Here is a 17,927-nt window from a genome sequence, read left to right on the forward strand (position 1 = left end):
TGGGGACAGGGACTGATTTGGCAAGCTCTGTGCAGCGCTGCGTAATCTGTAGAAAAGCAATCTGTTGGCTCAATTGGTCCTATTAGCATGTAAAGGAGTGGCAGACCATCTGTGAGACCACCCTTTGGAGTCCTGAAATTTGCACACTGGCTTTTAACCAGGTAACATTCAGATATATCCCCTACATATCTGCAATATAATTTATTTTTTTGCCTTGCGTTTTCAATTACAACTGGTAATTACATAAATGAATCCTATGCATTTTTAGATGAATTAATTAATCTTCAGCTCAGGCTCCAGGGAGATCACTCAACTCACATACAGAAATCAAAGCAAAGTGATTAGCGGGTATGAAGATCAGTCAAAACAAGAAGGTAGGGGAGGCAGCGAGGGCACCACAGCAGTGAGGTATTTATAGAAAATGGAGACTATATTTCCTTACGTAGAAACCAATTAAACAGACGAGCGTGGGTTTATTAATACGAAATACCTGACACTAGGCTAGGCTCTCAAACGGTAGTCACAGCGCCTGGTTTACTATAGAATACAGAACCTTCAGTAAAATTGTCTTTACATGTACTTGCCATGAAATTTTGGTTCCAACTGTGGGCACACTACTACCGTGGGGACCAATTTTAGAACCTAGCCTTGGACTTTGTGGCCAAACGAGATATATAAAGTGGTCCTCTCCTCATCCATGTTCCCAAATGGATACAGTGTAAGGCTACATTCACACTGCTGTATGGGGGACGTATCTAAGGCGTGTGGCACTGTACCGTTCCGTAGCTGTGCATAAAGATAGGACATGTACTATCTTTCTCCGGAATCTGGCTCCATACATTGCTATGGAGAGGGGTGGGGAAGAGCAGCACTCACCCCTTCCTCCTCCTCTCCCCCAGCGTCAACTTGTGCCCCCCGTGCTACGGTACGCCAGGCACATGTCGTATGAATGTAGCCGAAGGATCCTTGGATTTCCTGGATAATTGGAAATCTACTGTATATTCTCGTGTATAAGCCGAGATTTTCAGCACAAAAAATGTGCTGAAAAACCTCACCTCGGCTTATACACAAGTCAACTAAAAAAAAAAAAAAACAAGTCAAAAAAAAAATAGTAATACTCACCCTCCGGTGTCCGGATCCTCGGCGGCAGCTCCCGATTCTCGGCAGCGGCTCCGCTCCTCTCTTCTTTCTTCACTGGCGGCTCCCGGGCTCTTTGCTTACTTCGCTAGCCGGCAGTCGGGCGCACACTAAGATGCGGCGCTGTTGCCGCTGATGACGAAGTGACCGGGAGCCGCCAGTGAAGAAAGAAGAGAGGAGCTGCCACCAAGGTTCGGAAGCCGCCGCCAGGACCGGGAGGACCGGGAGCTGCCACCGAGGTTCGGAAGCCGCCGCCAGGACCGGGAGCCACCGCCGAGGACCGGGAGCCGTGCCGAGCATCAAAGGTGAGTATCGTCGGAGGGTGAGTATTAAGTTTGTTTTTTTTATTCACTTGGCATACTGGGGGCAGGCTGTATACTACTATTGGGGCAGGCTGTATGCTACTATGGGGGCAGGCTGCATACTACTATTGGGGCAGGCTGTATACTACTATTGGGGCAGGCTGTATACTACTATTGGGGCAGGCTGTATGCTACTATTGGGTCAGGCTGTATACTACATGGGGGCAGGCTGTATACTACTTGGGGGCAGGCTGTATACTACTTGGGGGCAGGCTGGCTGTATACTACAGGGGGCAGGCTGGCTGTATACTACACCCTCGGCTTATACTCGAGTCAATAGGTTTTTCCAGTTTTTGGTGGTAAAATTAGGGGTCTCGGCTTATACTCGGGTCGGCTTATACTCGAGTATATACGGTAATAATAGTGGGTATCAGGATTTTATAAACATTAACTATACCACTGATTGGTTGCAGTGTTATCTATGAACAAAGACTACAGGGAACTACTATAGCATCAGCATTGGATTGGAAAAGAAATAATAAATACTGTAAATTGTATTTCTAACAGCATTTGCTGCATTTTTCATCATTTTTTGAAATAATAATCCATCCAAATTTCTACACATTACACAACTACAATGAAGTATAATTTGAGACCTCCGTGTGTCGGTAGAGGTCTTACGTACCCAGTTCAAATTGTGCCGATAGATTCCCACATGCCTGTCGAACTTCCTCACTGTTCCAGCCCAGAGGATACAAAGCGCAACCGGATCCAATCAGCAACCCTGCAAGGAAATGAGCACAAATTATTGTACAAAACTGTGAGCTGCAGGCTTAGAGTCACTTCAATTGTGGAGGAGATGAGCACCAAGAACAACATGTACCGTGCAATGATGCAACTTTTATATAAATACATTTCTGTAACCTATCATAAGCTTAGAGAGAACTCATCAGGGTAATTTGAGACAATCATGCACGCTTCATAAAGAACAGTGAATGAAATGCTGCACGCTTTTGTAAATAACAATCATTGGAAACATAAAGCATATCTACCCCCAGGATTAAGGATTGTAATCCAGAAACACTTACATCCTGGTGTGTCCACCTTCTGGCAGGATGCCCTCTTCTTCTAGCTTGTCAAGCCCTTGTTTTTAAGAAATAAGGTTTTAAAGATTATGCAAATGAGCCTGAGGGGCTTCAGTCTAAATTGACATCATATAGACCCAGAGCCCCTAAGGTTCTTTTATATAATTTTTAAAACCTGTTTTTTGTACAAACAAGGTCCTAAGAAGCTAAAAGTAGAGCAGATCCAGAGAGGACACACACCAGTATGTCAGTGTACTTGGTTTACAATCCTTCATCCTGGTGTTAGATGTCCTTTGAGGAGTGTTGCAGCTTTTTCTTCTATTCTTGTTGAGAGCTGTCCAGAGAACAGGGCAACGCCAACCAGACTTGGCACTAGTTGTTAGACTGAGTAAGCAGTGGTGAACTCAATCAGCGGTGTCCCTGCGGGCTATCAACTGCCTAAAGCAGATAGACCACCTTGATCATGGTGAACCCACTATCGGGAACCTAAAAAACAGACCCTAAGAGACCCTGCAAGGCGACAGGGAAAACTTACTTCATCTGACAGCTGCTGGTCGGTGGAGTGGACAGCTAACAAGAAGTCAGAGATAGATCACTATTCACACTAGGACATGGAAGCACAAATAACAGACAAACAAGCGGAGTCGGACAGAAGTGGGTCAAAATGAAGATGGCGGCAAAGGTACACAATCGTATCACTAGCGGTCAGTCGAGTAAACGCAGCAGAGGTAAGTACAGGTAACAACACAAGATCACAGGAAACAGGTATAGAGAGACTTGTAGAACCAGCAAAGAGTAATGGAACTGGGTAGATTTGTAAAGGAGTTGCTGGACACCACCTCCAGCACCTGACTAGTAACCCTTGCTGGACAGGGCTGGGTCAAGTAACCCTTGCTGGACAGGGCTGGGTCAAGTAACCCTTGCTGGACAGGGCTGGGTCAAGTAACCCTTGCTGGACAGGGCTGGGTCAAGTAACCCTTGGTGGACACGGCTGGGTCAAGTAACCCTTGCTGGACAGGGCTGGCTGCAGAGAGCTGGGTGTGGCTCAATTAATCACAATAGAGCAGAAACCTTTGACACTGTTCACACACACACAGAACACAGAAGAGAACCAATACCTTCTAAGCCGCCTTCTGCGGACAGATGACGATGCTGGCACAGATGTTACAATTCTACAAATTGATTCAGCCATATTAGTCAGCAACTTTAAAAAAGATTCTCAGTAAATAGCCACTGACAAAATGGCAGCCGCTCTTCCCTTTCTGACAGGAATAAGAACCACTTCCCGTGTCACAACAAAACACAACACACTATAAAAATGGCAATCTTCCTTCGAGTCCCATAGATGTGCAATTAGCCACACGCTAAAGCAACAAAGGCAATGAACTACCACAATATTTTCTTCTTTCGTATTCACCAGGGCTGCCAGGGCAATGTGAGCTGACAACATATACAGATGGTGATAATGAAATTTACATGAGTATTGTCTGTAGCCAGAAACATTGGCCAGGAGGAGCGAGAAATACTAAAATTACAAATTCAGGCAAACTGAGATAGAATTCTTAAGCTGCCCAGATCTTTCCTAAGAAAAGTGGCACCTAAGCAGCAGCATCTGTTCTGTGCCATCGCCATCAAAATAACGCGTCTGTGTACTGCTTGCATCCAAAAATCCTCATCATCCTGGTTTTCCGACAGTGGGCTCATGGCCACCGAACCAAGCATCCGTGTAATTGAGAATAATTAAAGGAGGAAAAGGTCTTAAAAAACTTAACTTGAAAAAAAATCACTAAAATATCTTCTTTTTATAGCAATGGGAATAATTTCTCAGAATACAAACCTTGGTTTCATATTTAATGTATTCTTAAAAGAAATATTTCCATAACCCTTTATTTTACGGAATAAACTCAATTCTAAAACAAGACAATGTAATTGATGATTTTTTGACTATTCTTTCAAATAGTAAATTCAGGTCAAATAGTATTTTTAGTTAACCCATAAATGAGTCAGTCTTGCCACATGTGATATTGTGTAAGATGCAACAACTGATGGTCAACCTACTTTATCATTTTTGGACCTATTCTTTCCTTTAGCATACAATTAAGCGTTTACAAAAAGTTCAAATTAACATTACACATTAGTCATGGCGACCAATGGAACTCCCATACACACAGTTGGAGAATTTATTAATCACTGGTGATGCTTGATGTCTCCTTTGCCCTTTAGGTCAGTGTTGATATACCAAAAGGCCCGCTATAGAATAGAATTGTGCTACAACCTGTGTCAGAGACACCAGGATCGTAACAACACTGGGTAGTAGCCATAGCAGCTGCTATGGGGCCCACAGTGTTAGGGGGCCCCGACCTCTGTGGTATTGTGTGGGAATATGCTGTATGTGTGTATTTGTTATGTGTATGTGCTCTAAATGTGTACGCATATGTGATATGTATACGCTGTATGTCTGTGTATGTGATGTATAGCTGCATATGGTAGTGTATGTATTTGAGTATATAAAGTGTGTGTATGTACTGTATGTATGTTTTTTAAGGGGTAAGTGGGGCACCATTCAGAAATCCGCTATGGGGCCCTGCCTCTCTTAGTAACGCCACTGAGAGACACCCACATGGCGTGGAGGTGGCGTGGAGGTGGCGTAAAGGGGGGGGGGTTACCGTGCCTATCTTTGAAAAAGAAATTGGTCATTTTGCTCCCCGATCCCACCCTAATTGTCTGCTAACATTTTAAGAAGAGATAAAATAAAGATATTGGATTCTAATTGGGGAGTGTCGCTATATTTTTTCTATTTCTTGACAGTACCAAGAGGAAGCTGGTGAAAAAAAGTTTTGGCAACATGAGCCTAAAATACAACTTGATGCAATGGGTCAGTTTAACCCCCGGCCCGACACTGCCTAACTTTTTAAGAAGAGATAGAATAAAGACATTGAATTTTAATTGGTGAGTGCCGCTAAATTTTTTCTATTTCTTGACAGTACCAAGAAGCATCTGGGGAAAAAAAGTTATAAAAAAACTTGATATTTTCAACACATAAATCAAACTAAAAAAACACACTAGTAGAACTACTGTATAATAAAATAGCTGATTTTGAAAGACATTAAAACAATATATAACAATGAATTGGGCAGATTTATCAAGCTGTCTAAAAGTAAGAATGTTCTTAGTTGCCCATAGCAACCAATTACCAATTCATTTTACCAGTGCTCATAAATATTTCAAAGGGGAGCTGCAATTGGTTTCCATGAGCAACTAAGAACATTCTTACTTTATTACAAAATAGAATTTGTCCCAAAATTCAAGCCCCCATATGGCTAAAAATAGATGGGGAGATTTATCATAAGTCTCTTAGAGCATAACTGTTCTAGTTGCTCATTTAAACCTAATCAGAGCTCAGCTTTCTTTTCCCACAGCTGTTTATAAAATTGAAGCTGATCTCTGATTGGCTTCCATGGGAAGCTAGAACAGTTTTACCTCATAAACTTGATGGTAAATCTCCCCCAAAGTGTTTTTAAAATCCTGAAGTGCTTATGAAAATGGACAAAATTGCTTGGTCATCAATACATAAAATAAATAATAATAAATTAAAGGGGTTTTCCCATGAAAGAAAATGTTCACATTTCAATAAAGATCATTTAAACCCCTTACTTTACATTTTTATTGCTGTTTTAGCTCCTCTCTCCCCCTCAGTTGCTCAGTGTAATATTCCAGGGTGTGGGGGGGGACTCTCTAAGCAGACACATTATGATCCATCTAGTTCTGTGGGGTGACAGGTGTATATATACACTTTCATCTGGCTTCTGACATTGTATTAACACACTGACTCAAAGGAAGTGAGATGAGACAGATCAGAGATGATAACATGCATGAGATGCCTATTACACACACAGCACTTCTACATCTCACAGATACGTGCCTGCCTCCACCTTCCCCAGGATCACTTATCTCCTTGTTGCTTGTAGTTTGCAGCTTCTCTCTATGCTCACCATGTGCTGACAGGATGTGATCAGTGAGTGAGGCCTCCTTCCCTCGTAGACTTTTTATCACGTTTTTTTTCCCATTCAAGTGGTTTTATTAAACATTAGGTTACAACAATAAGCAGAGCAATGGCGTGACATTGCAGTGAAACAGTGAGGTGCCTTTTGGGGCGATAAGTATCACAAGCCATAAAATAAAATTACAATAATAGTAGAATAATACAGGAACAATGAGTGACATGCAATTACATTGTCAAATTTGCCTTTTTCTCACATTTTTAAACGCATCCAAAAATGCAAGTGGGAGGGGGGTTTGCCTGAAACGCATGCGCCTGGTCTTTTAGCTCCATGCAGCGGGCATAGCTACAGCCGTACAGCAGAGATAGACAGAAATCTCATCTGCACAATCTCACACAGAAATCCAAGATGGCGGCCACCCGACCCTAAGTCAGAAGTTACAGGGCCGTGTCTAGGGGCAATTGAAATTGTGTACACCAGGACTGATAGAGACGGGTTGGACTTATATCTGTGAAATGCTGCATTTTTGTTAATACCAGTGAATTAGAGAATGTGTTATTTTGTTACCCTGAGTACCTATAAGAAACTTGTCCTTGTGGGAATACACCTTTAAGAGTGTAATATGCATGGTTTGATATTATTTTATTTTAGTTCTAGAAGGATCAAATAGGTTTTAAAAAAAAAGTCTACACTGGTAATTAGGACTTTGAGTGTATCCATTACCAATTATTGATGTACTGATATTGAGTTTCTTCTGTGTAAATACAACATCATTATATCACGTAGATGTGACCCTGTGACACGGTGCAGGTGGTCAATAAAGGAAGAAGACCATAGAGAAAACAAATCTTCAATACTACACGATTCAAATCTTGTACTCCCTGGAAAAACATGGCCATTACATAACTTGGAGGCAGTCAAACCAGCAATTTGTTTTCCGAATTTTTGATGTAAAACTTCTTCCCATAAATAATTTCAACAATCCAGTGCAGAAGACAGGCAGACGGCACTCACTGATATCGGGGACAGTGATCACTTAAGTGCGGGTAGGAACACAGAGCGGGAAGTTGCACGCCACTAAGAGGCGACGGGCCGTTGCGCGCAGTATGCGGTTTCTCAAACCTTATTCTTGCAAACTTCACATGCACTAACAGATATAGTTACCTTTGTGGTACACTTAAAGGGGTTTTCCCACAAACGGAAGTTGGGCCTATCCGAGGGATAGGGCCCACCCTGCTGAGTCTCAGTTCTGAGACAACCCTATATCGGTAAAAACGCCGGACCCCTCGTCGTTCCCCTCGTCTGATGGAGCAGATGGTTGCGAATGACTGTTCTGCTCCATTAATCTCTACGGAGCTGACGGAAATTGCTGGGCGCCGCGCTCACAGATCTCCATCAGCTCCATAGAGATTAATGGAGCAGAATGGTCATGTGTGGCCGCCTGCTCCGTTACTCTAGGGGGCCGTGGATAGGGCCTAACTTTTGTTCATGGGAAAAACCCCTTTAAATAGCATTTATAAAATAAAAAGTGGATTTTAAAATTTTTAAACCTTTTTCTTTGCAAAATTGTTCAATGCCACTGCGGTTTCCCCACCAGCTCTCCTTAGTCTAGTATAGTTGACCTTAAAAGCTAACCCAACTTGTTTCCTGTTCCCTGTTGTTGACAGCCAACCCTGTATTCACGTCTTTCCCAGACTGGATATTGCCCAGTGTTTGTGCCATGGACACGGCTGCACGGGCACAGCCTCCTCCTCTCCTGTGCCATAGACCAGTTATACTGAACATCTATACAGAGAACTGATATAATGTCAGCTAGATGAGGGGCCTCATGCGTCTGCTAGAAATTTCAACTCCTTGGGATTAAAATTATAATGTTTAATATTCTTGCAAATATTTAATTTATGCATCTTAAATCTATGATTATAATAAAAAGTCTATTGTCATTGATGATACAATTAACTTTTTACTTCATTTTATGCCTTTTACATTACAGATGTACACACCCATTAATCTGCAAATTCTCCTTATCTCCCAAAAATAAAGACTCTTTATGAAGTCTAGTTCTAGATCCTTCCAAATATATAATAGAAAAATACATTTTAATTATGTTTTTTTTAAATCTTTTGTGCTTTCCGCAATAATTGACATCTTTGAGGGGAAAAAAAAAAAGAAATCGTCCAACTTTGATACATTGACAAGAATAATTCAAGAATAATTATTTAGACATTGTGTGCACAAATGTATTACCCGGCTGCCAAAAATAAAATCTTATCTCCTTCCAGGAGCTGAAAACTGTTTCATCTCTTCCGAGCAGACAATACAAATCCAGACAATCTCAGGTCTCAAAGGATTTAAAGCACCTGATCCGCAGACACATTCTTCAGAGGTTTAATAAAACAAGTGTAGGTAACGCTGTCAGCGCTGGAGGCATTTCTACATCATCTCACAAGGAGGATATTATCCCTTAATACACTAAAATGAATGAGGGGAGGTGTATTCTCAGGGAATTCACCCATTTCCCACTTTTATAAAGCTGGAAAATCCATAATTTTTTAAACTTTTTGCTACATAAAATATTCGGGAAAGTCATCGCAAACTGCATATTAACACAAGAGTTCACACAATTCTCTGAAGACTTTTATTGCCAGACCTATATAGAGCTATAAACAGTCAGTTTTACCTAGAATCGGAGTCGGTGGACTCCCAACTTTTCATTTAGAGAACTAATATCATTTAGTGATCATTTACTCCATGACCTACCATAAGGAATCTACCATAAGAAGGAATCTACCGGTAGATCTGCTGGTAAATTCTTCCTGCTGCCTCTTCCCTAATTGGTAATTTAATAATCCTGGAACCTAACCTAACTTGTTAAAAACTTTAGTAATATGTAAATTAACTGCAGAGGTTACTGAAGCGTGGAGTAGCCTTAGCTTCTAGTACCCGGCCAGGCTCGTACAAGCCCCAATAGCCTCTTCAGTTAATTTACATATTACTAAAATACAAATTTTAACAAGTTAAGTTTGGTTCCAGGATTATTAAATTACAGATTAGGGCAGAGGCAGGCAGGAGAATCTACCATCAGATTTACTTCTGATGGTAGATTCCTCATGGTAGGTTTCCTTTAAAGAGAACCCGTCATGTAAAATAACCCCCCTAAACTAAATAGATTTTCATAAACTGCCATTAGAGAGCATTGCCTCTATCCCTTCATTGTCCCTCTACATGCCTGTAAACCTAAGCAATGAGGTCCTAAAGCTGTATGCAAATGACCTGTGAAATGTCCAATGAAGCATTAGCATATTCAAGCTGTCCACTCTATTCATGAGTGGGATGTACAGCCACACCCCCAGTGCTTGACTGACAGCCTGTATAATGGTGTGAGGCTGTATAATGATATGCTTCCTGGTGCTGGTGGCCACGCCCCCTGCAGCCTGTGTGTGTGTGTGTGTGTGTGTGTGTGTGTATATAGGAGAGATACAGCAGCTCCAGGCAGCCATGTTACAGCAGAACATGTCAGATTTATGTGTAGCTGATGTCTGTGTCTCTCACCTGTGTATTAGGAGGATGCAGCATGTCAGCAGATGACATACACACACACTAGCCATGCTTTACTATACATTACACACAGACATGAGCAGGGGGAGGAGAGGGGAGGGGTAACAGGGGTGACATCACTGCCTGTGACCATGTGACCAGCCTCATTTACATGATAAAAAATACATGATTTTACAATGAATAATGTATGAAATAACTAGATAAAGGCTGGGATGGATCCTTGTGAGCTGCTCCAACAGGTAGTAGTGACAGGACAAGTGACACAGACCTGATGACAGGTGTCCTTTAAGATTCATATTTATTTCTAATAATTTTATAGTAAATTGATAATGATATGTAAGACATGATCTACCTAAGAGTCAGAGCTGGAGACGGAATATGGAACGATCTTGGAGTTTAAGCTGGGTTTGGGTTTTTGACTCGAAGGCTCGGCCATGTGGTGCCTAACTGAGTCACTATGATTGTGTACTACGGAATCATAGGCACATGATAACATAGATGACATCTATGACTAAGGACCGTGAAGGTCAGAAATGTGTCAGATTATTTATCCTCTATACTTGTAACTGCTGTTTTCCATGAAACAATAAAGAAACAACCTTCGACTCAAGCAACAGTGAGTGCGGACCTCATACTTTTCAAATTTCTTAGTCATACACCTAGGCTGTTTATTAGTGGTAAAAGAATCTACAGATAATAGGATAAAGTTGAAGTTTGTTTTTTAGATGAAAAGTTGAAATGTTCATGCTGTAATTGTGAATGTCAAGGTGTGGTCCTTTCCTTTGCAAGGTCCTATACGTCTTGCACTGGTACTCGCAAACCACAAATAGGTTGGCGACTGACATACTGGGGTGTGTCCCCTCTGGCAGGATCTGCCATTTACCACCAGGAGCAAGGATTGTAAACCAAGCGCACTAACATACTCTGGCAGGATATGTTCGTCTTTTGTCTTCTTATACCATGGTTTTTAATAAAAAAAGGCTTTAAAAATTATGCAAATAAGCCATAGGGGCTCCAGGCTCCATTAACATCTATCCACACATTTGCATAATTTTAAAAATACTTTTTTGTAAAAAACAGGGAGTAAGAAGATAAATTCTTACTCCTTGTTTTTTACAGAAAAGTTTTTTTTGCTCCTGGTGGTAAATGTCCTTAAAATTCTGGGAAGGGTATATGCAAATATGTTTTAGAGTTTGGTAAAAGGAAAACTTTTAAAAACTCCCTAGACATTAATGTATGACTTACAGGAAGCCCAAGAGATAACAAGGCAAGACTCAGAGGGAAGAGGTTGAGGAGAGGTCAGTACAGGGAGAGGTTACCCTGTTGACTCCCTTCAAGTCTGTCTCTAAGAAGCCAAAAACTGGTTCATGGAAACAAAGTTGAGTACGCTCTGATCTTAAAAGTTTTTAATATGCTGTAATGAATGTGTACATATATCTCTACTCTAAACCAAATCTTAATATAGGAGTCAAAGCACTGTGCCAAAATTAAACATTTAGTCCTCGCTTAAGACCACTATTCACAAAGCAGATGAAAGTTTCCTTGAAAAGAGAAGCCAAATTCCTCTGTCAGTCTGTAAGAGCCATTGAGCGGCTTGGCCTACTGTGTTACAATTCTTGACCTGCTGGAGACTGGCTTTGAGCCCAGCTGTATAACAGAAATAGCCATTCTCAGAGCCTCATCTGCCAATTCCTCTCACCCCTTCACTGCATCCATTGTCCTTAACCTTCCTCAAATGCACTTTGTAGATCACACTCTCTGAGATTACCAAGTACATCCTACAGAAATGTGCAGGCCATATAGATTGAGGTCGCATCTGTATTATTTCATGTTAGGAACAGTATGGGACGAGTCATAAATACAGTATTAATCTTAGAATGATGAGACGGAGCTGAACCTGATATGTTCTTCTTTACAGATTCACGCTGGGCTGGGCCGAATATTAGAGGACATCCTTCTTGATCGTATGATGGTCGCCTCCTGACACACAGACACTCCAGGCTATGATGATTATAGAACAGTATAGGATTTGTGTATGAAGCGATATATGCTTGTCCCTAAACAATACTACTTTTATGTAGTCATATTTGTCTTACTGCTTCCATGGCAAATACATTATGTAGAGTCACTTATCATATATTATTGCTCCACCTGGTAGATGCCATGTAAGTTAAAGGTTTTTTTTGTTGTACTGAAAAACCCTAAGGCAGATAGAGTGGTACCAATCTCATTCCATCTCCCTGTTCCCATGGCACATCTCTTTTATATTTGTTATTATTATTTGTAGAGCACCATTAATTCATGGTAATGTGAAATTATTAAAGGGGTTATCCGGGTTTAAAAAATTTTTTATGTCCGGGCTGGGGAAGGCTATTTAAACATAATAAACATGTACTTACCTCCTCCGGTGCTGCCGATGTCCCGCGCCGCGGCCGGTCTTCTCCGTGCGCCGGTTTCATTACACCGGCGCACAGGGAGCTTCCGGCCGGCCGGAAGCTCCCATGCGCACCATCTCCCAGCGCTTACAACGCTGAGAGATAGGGACGCATGGGAGGAGCCGTCCACATCGCGGACCGGAAGCTCCCTGTGCGCGGCTTCCGTGCCCCTGTTTGTTTACAGGGGCACGGGTCAAAGTGACCGCGGCGCGGGACATCGGCAGCACCGGAGGAGGTAAGTCCATGTTTATTATGTTTAACTAGCCCTTCCCAGCCCAGCCATAAAAAATTTAAACCCGGATAACCCCTTTAAGGGGTTCACATACATTACATAAAGACAAGTACAAATGTAAATTCAACAAACTAAAGAGATCTGGAACAAGTGGAAGGAAGACCCTGTCCACGAGGGCTCACGATCCATATGGGACGGTAGATGGAGATTGGAGACAATGTACAAGGTGGGTTTTCAGGTTACGTTTGAAGGTTTGGAAAGTTGGGGACAGTCTCACACATCTTGTTATACAGTTCCAGAGAATGAGGGAAGCACAGGAGAAGTCCTGGAGATGGTTGTAAGAAGAGCGGATGGTAAAAGAGTGAAGCAGAAGGTCCTGTGAGGACTGGAGATTACATATCGGATGGTATTGGTTAGTAAGTTTAGAGATATATGGAGGGGCTTTGTAAGTCATTGTTAATATTTTAAACTGAATTTGTGGTACGACGGTGAGACAGATGGATTAGCCAGGTGGGAGAGCTAAGGATACACTGTTGAGACCATAGTCTTTGATTCCTTGTTGATACCTCATACCAGGTCTAACCGATCCCAACTATTTCTGAAAATAGTTTAATCACCAATAAATTATATGGTAAGTGACATATCAATTATGAAGGAAAATTCTTCCAAATGGGGAAACAAAGAATTTCATGAATAACGATTCAATATATAAATCAACTCTGATACTTCAGTCACATCCAGAACTGCAGTTTTACCCTTCTTACTATATTATCTCTGATAATCCAGTCACACCCAGACCTGCAGTCATATATATATACTGTTATATCATCTCTGGTGACTGTAGCTCTGGATGTGACTGAAGCATTCATCTACCCTTATATTATCTCTGATACTCCAGTCACATTCAGAGTTGCAGTTTCATGTGTGTCATTGCTTCTGGAATTCTATGCCTCAATCCCTTGCTCTAGGGGGTGAGAAAATGACACTGACTTATTCTATGTCTGGTTATTCATTAATATAATACCATAACACAGGGAGATTGGGAACTTTCTTCACCTCTGGATATCAGACACAGATATGTATACAGTAAAACTGCAGGCTGATGTATGTACACACGGCATAATACACATCATGACACTGCAGGTCTACCTTCTGCAGAACCCAATCACTATAGGGCACATGCAAGAAAACAGCTCAGTTACAGGACCAGGGAAGGTAGTGTGAATAGGTGCAGCACAAGTTTTTGTCTTTGATTTGTGATTTTTATGTGCAAAATACTTTTGGTTAAACCGTTCAATTTTATGATAGCTAAGAGCGGGTAATATTAGTTATAATACTACTATCCCAGGCTATAACTAGTTGTTAATGAAACCTAGAAAATAGATGCCCTACATAAGCCAATCACCTATAAAGCAACTTATGTATAAGCAGGTTTTAAAAGCAAATTCTTCCAAATAGGGAAACAAAGAATTACATGTTAGAGTACAAAAACCATTTGACTAATTGAAGAAGAACAGTTGATAGATGCCTGAAATCTATTCTACTGGATCACACTCTTGAAGTATAAATGGCCATTTATGTAATGCAGACTCCTAACATTGTGCTAATACACAGTGAAAGTCACACTAATTAGAAATGATGAGTTCATTTTCACCCTGTCTCCTTTACTTTTTGCAGTAAATCAAAGGCTCTGCAGCCTTCGTAGCCAATGTTCTGTGCAGCTCTTGATATTACAAAGACTTTTCAACTTTTTTCTCCAATCAGATGAGAGTTTGTGGCCTATTTAGTTATATTCTGCAAATGGAAACATAATGTCTCATATTCATCAACTATTATATCCTGTAAAGAATAATACACCTTTTAGCCATGGATCTTGAATTGTGAGACCATAACTATAGAGACATTTCGATAATAATAATCTCAAAAAATGGTAAAGTTTTGGATTTTATTCTTAATCCTTTGAAGGCGATGTGCCCTCTTTTCAACCTTTTTTTTTACTTTTCTGCTGTATTGTATTTATAAAGAGACTTAAATTATTATACAGCTCATTCCCTGCTTCTCTCCCTCAGCCATGCCCCTCCCATCTCACAGCAGACAGCTCAGTCTGATACAGCTAATTCCCTGCTTCCCTCCCTCAGTCATGCTCCTCCCATCTCACAGCAGACAGCTCAGTCTGATACAGCTTATTCCCTGCTTCTCTCTCTCAGTCATGCCCCTCCCATCTCACAGCAGACAGCTCAGTCTGATACAGATAATTCCCTGCTTCTCTCCCTCAGTCATGCCCCTCCCATCTCACAGCAGACAGCTCAGTCTGATACAGATAATTCCCTGCTTCTCTCCCTCAGTCATGCCCCTCCCATCTCAGAGAAGACAGCTCAGTCTGATACAGATAATTCCCTGCTTCTCTCCCTCAGCCGCTCCTCTCATCTCACAGCAGAAAGTTCAGTCTGATAAAGCTCATTCCCTGCTTCTCTCCCTCAACCATGCTCCTCTCATCTCACAGCAGACAGCTGTCTGATACAGCTAATTCCCTGCTTCTCTCCCTCAGCCGCTCCTCTCATCTCACAGCAGAAAGCTCAGTCTAATACAGCTCATTCCCTGCTCCTCACCCTCAGTCATGCTCATCTCACAGCAGACAGATCAGTCTAAGACAGCTTCTCTCCTGCTTCCTACTTTCAGCTATCCCTCCCTCATTCACTGCTCTTTTGTGTCTAACATTCTGAGTAGACAAGATATTGTAATATATATCTTTAAGTCTCTGTATACATGGTTGACACAGGGAAGATGGCAGAATCTCCCGACATTATCTATTTACATAATAGCTATGTAGTGTGAACAATGTTACCAGCTCTAGAGAGTGCCCCACAGCCAACAGTCTGATAATATATGAATGCTTGTTAAAAAAACATCAGTCCTAAAAAAAAACAGCTCAGATCATCCTATTTTAATAGAGGAACCTAGCACTATATGTGTTTATTGATTTTTTTTTTCAGGACAAAAGTGTCCATAGCCTTAAAGAACCTGCAAAGTAATAGTGTGGCACAGGCACTTAGAGGGGATATGTTGTAAGGTATTGCTCTCATCGTTTGGGTAGTGCCATTTTGTTGGTCTTATCATCATTATTAAAACTTACTTCAGAACGCTAAAAGAATTAATAAAAGCAGTAAAATATTCTACTTTGTATGTGTCCTCCTTGGTTACACAAAGAGAACAGTACAGGCATTGAGAATTGAAAAGAATAAAATTTTGTAGTCTGCGAAAAAAAAATGTCTCATGCGTTTGCTAAGGGTCCAGGGAGCAGCCAATCCTTGTAAAAAATGTAATAAGAATTTCCATATAAACATACTGCCACATGAGGTTCTGAAGGTTGCGGAAAAAGTAACTCACATTGTACGGGCGTATGTGCACCTAGCAACTCTTGTGTCTGGAGATCATCAGATCTAAATTCATTCTGAAACTCAAGTTTCCTTTTCTGTCAGAAGTTTCATGGGTCTCCAGACGGTGTTGATTTACAGGTCAAGGCTGTCTGGGACACTCCAGCTGCCACCAGGTCCATCAAACAGGAGAGCGCCCTCGAAATAATAATATGGAAAATGCCTAGTCCTCTCGGTAGTTATTTTTTAGATATTTTTGTTACTTGAAATAAATTCTCTACTAGCGAAGGAGATTACCTCACTAGTGTCACCTATTGGAGGTAGTCATTATCCTTTAAGCAGGCCTTGGAAAATATCAATCAACCCTTACACCCCTTTAGAGTTAAGTACAGGCGGTCCCCTACTTAAGAACACCTGACTTACATACGACCCCTAGTTACAAACGGACCTCTGGATATTGGTAATTTATTGTGCTTTAGTCCTAGGCTACAATAATCAGCTATAACAGTTATCACAGGTGTCTGTAATGAAGCTTTAGTGTTAATCCTGATTCTTATGACAACCCAACATTTTTAAAATCCAATTGTCACAAAGACCCAAATAAGTTCTGGCTGGGATTACAATGATAAAATATACAGTTCCGACTTACATACAAATTCAACTTAAGAACAAACCTACAGACCCTATCTTGTATGTAACCTGGGGACTGCCTGTACTCAAAAATCATGGGTATACTTTATTGTTAAATATCCCAGAATAAATGTTACAATACTTGTTGGAAGGATTAGATGGTCTTAGGTTATAGGGCAGGTACCTTCAATACATGACACCAACGAGCGGGGGCAAGGTTAACTGTAATGCAAACCACAAAATCGGATGCAGCTTCAGAGACAAGGGGGGTCTTTTAAACACTGGTGGCATGTAGTTGATCCTCCTAGACCATTTATTTAAAAAAAACAGCTGGTTTAGGAATCCAGGGACTTGCATTCTCAGGAGGAAGTTCAGACATATTCCTTTGCCCTTCAGAGAAGAGCTGTGCATTAGGTTGGCTCCTAGACATCATTTTGCTTGGGTCTTCTTAGGTCCAGTACTATGATGCTGTTCTTCTGCTAGTATTAAAAGTATTTATCCCAAACCTGAGATTTTGAGACCACACAATTGCTGAAGCATTGTATCCTGTTTTAGGTAAACCCAGCCCAGCGGATCTCCTGCCACATTTTTCTGCCACATACAAAAGTGACTCCACTTTTTATAATATCGAACAAAAACAGCACCAGGTCCAAGGCTGAACCAGAAATCATTATGCTTGTGTCTTCTTAGGTCCAGTATCATGCCAATCCCAATAACTATCCCAATCCCGAAATTTTGGGGCCACACAACTGCTGAAGTATTGTATCCTGTTTTAGGTCGACCCAGTCCAGCGGGTCTCCTGCCGCATACAAACGTGGCTCCAATTTTTATAATATTGAACAAAACAGCACCAGGTTTCAGGCTGAAGCACATTAGTGAATATATATCCAGATAACTATTTATGTATCTTGTTGGGTGCCAATCCTATTATGCACAGTATGACTTTTCATGACCCCAGAAAATATAAATGTTCTGTAAATTTGAACAATATTATTTTAATTATCGCCAATCCGGTCCTATCAATGTTTCAGATATAGAAGAACTGACAAATGTCTGCTGAGTGTTTATCTGACAATCCATAATGTGACCGATCTGCATCTCATTAATCATGCACATTATTATAAGGTCCATTATTTTGGACTATTTAGCCATCTGCTATGGTCTCTGTACCTG

The 17,927-nt window shown here is 41.2% G+C and overlaps 1 protein-coding gene and 1 long non-coding RNA gene across 3 annotated transcripts in view; one reads left to right on the forward strand and one right to left on the reverse strand.

Moving 5' to 3' along the window:
* The window catches only part of LHFPL6 (LHFPL tetraspan subfamily member 6), a 110,170-nt gene that overhangs the window by 14,598 nt on the left and 77,645 nt on the right, over nt 1-17,927 (reverse strand). The window contains exon 3 of the mRNA XM_072134458.1: nt 2,125-2,223. Within this exon, the coding sequence (XP_071990559.1) occupies nt 2,125-2,223 (99 nt within the window). The remainder of the gene's footprint in view (nt 1-2,124; nt 2,224-17,927) is intronic.
* LOC140117589 (uncharacterized) lies at nt 274-8,923 on the forward strand. Of its 2 annotated transcripts, none has more exons than XR_011853039.1 (3): nt 274-408; nt 5,333-5,473; nt 8,808-8,923. It is a non-coding gene; the product is annotated as an uncharacterized lncRNA (long non-coding RNA). The 2 variants fall into 2 exon arrangements; XR_011853038.1 differs by having other exon boundaries at nt 274-374.

The sequence above is a fragment of the Engystomops pustulosus genome, chromosome 2 (genome assembly GCF_040894005.1).
Source record: "Engystomops pustulosus chromosome 2, aEngPut4.maternal, whole genome shotgun sequence".
NCBI classification, from domain to species: domain Eukaryota; kingdom Metazoa; phylum Chordata; class Amphibia; order Anura; family Leptodactylidae; genus Engystomops; species Engystomops pustulosus.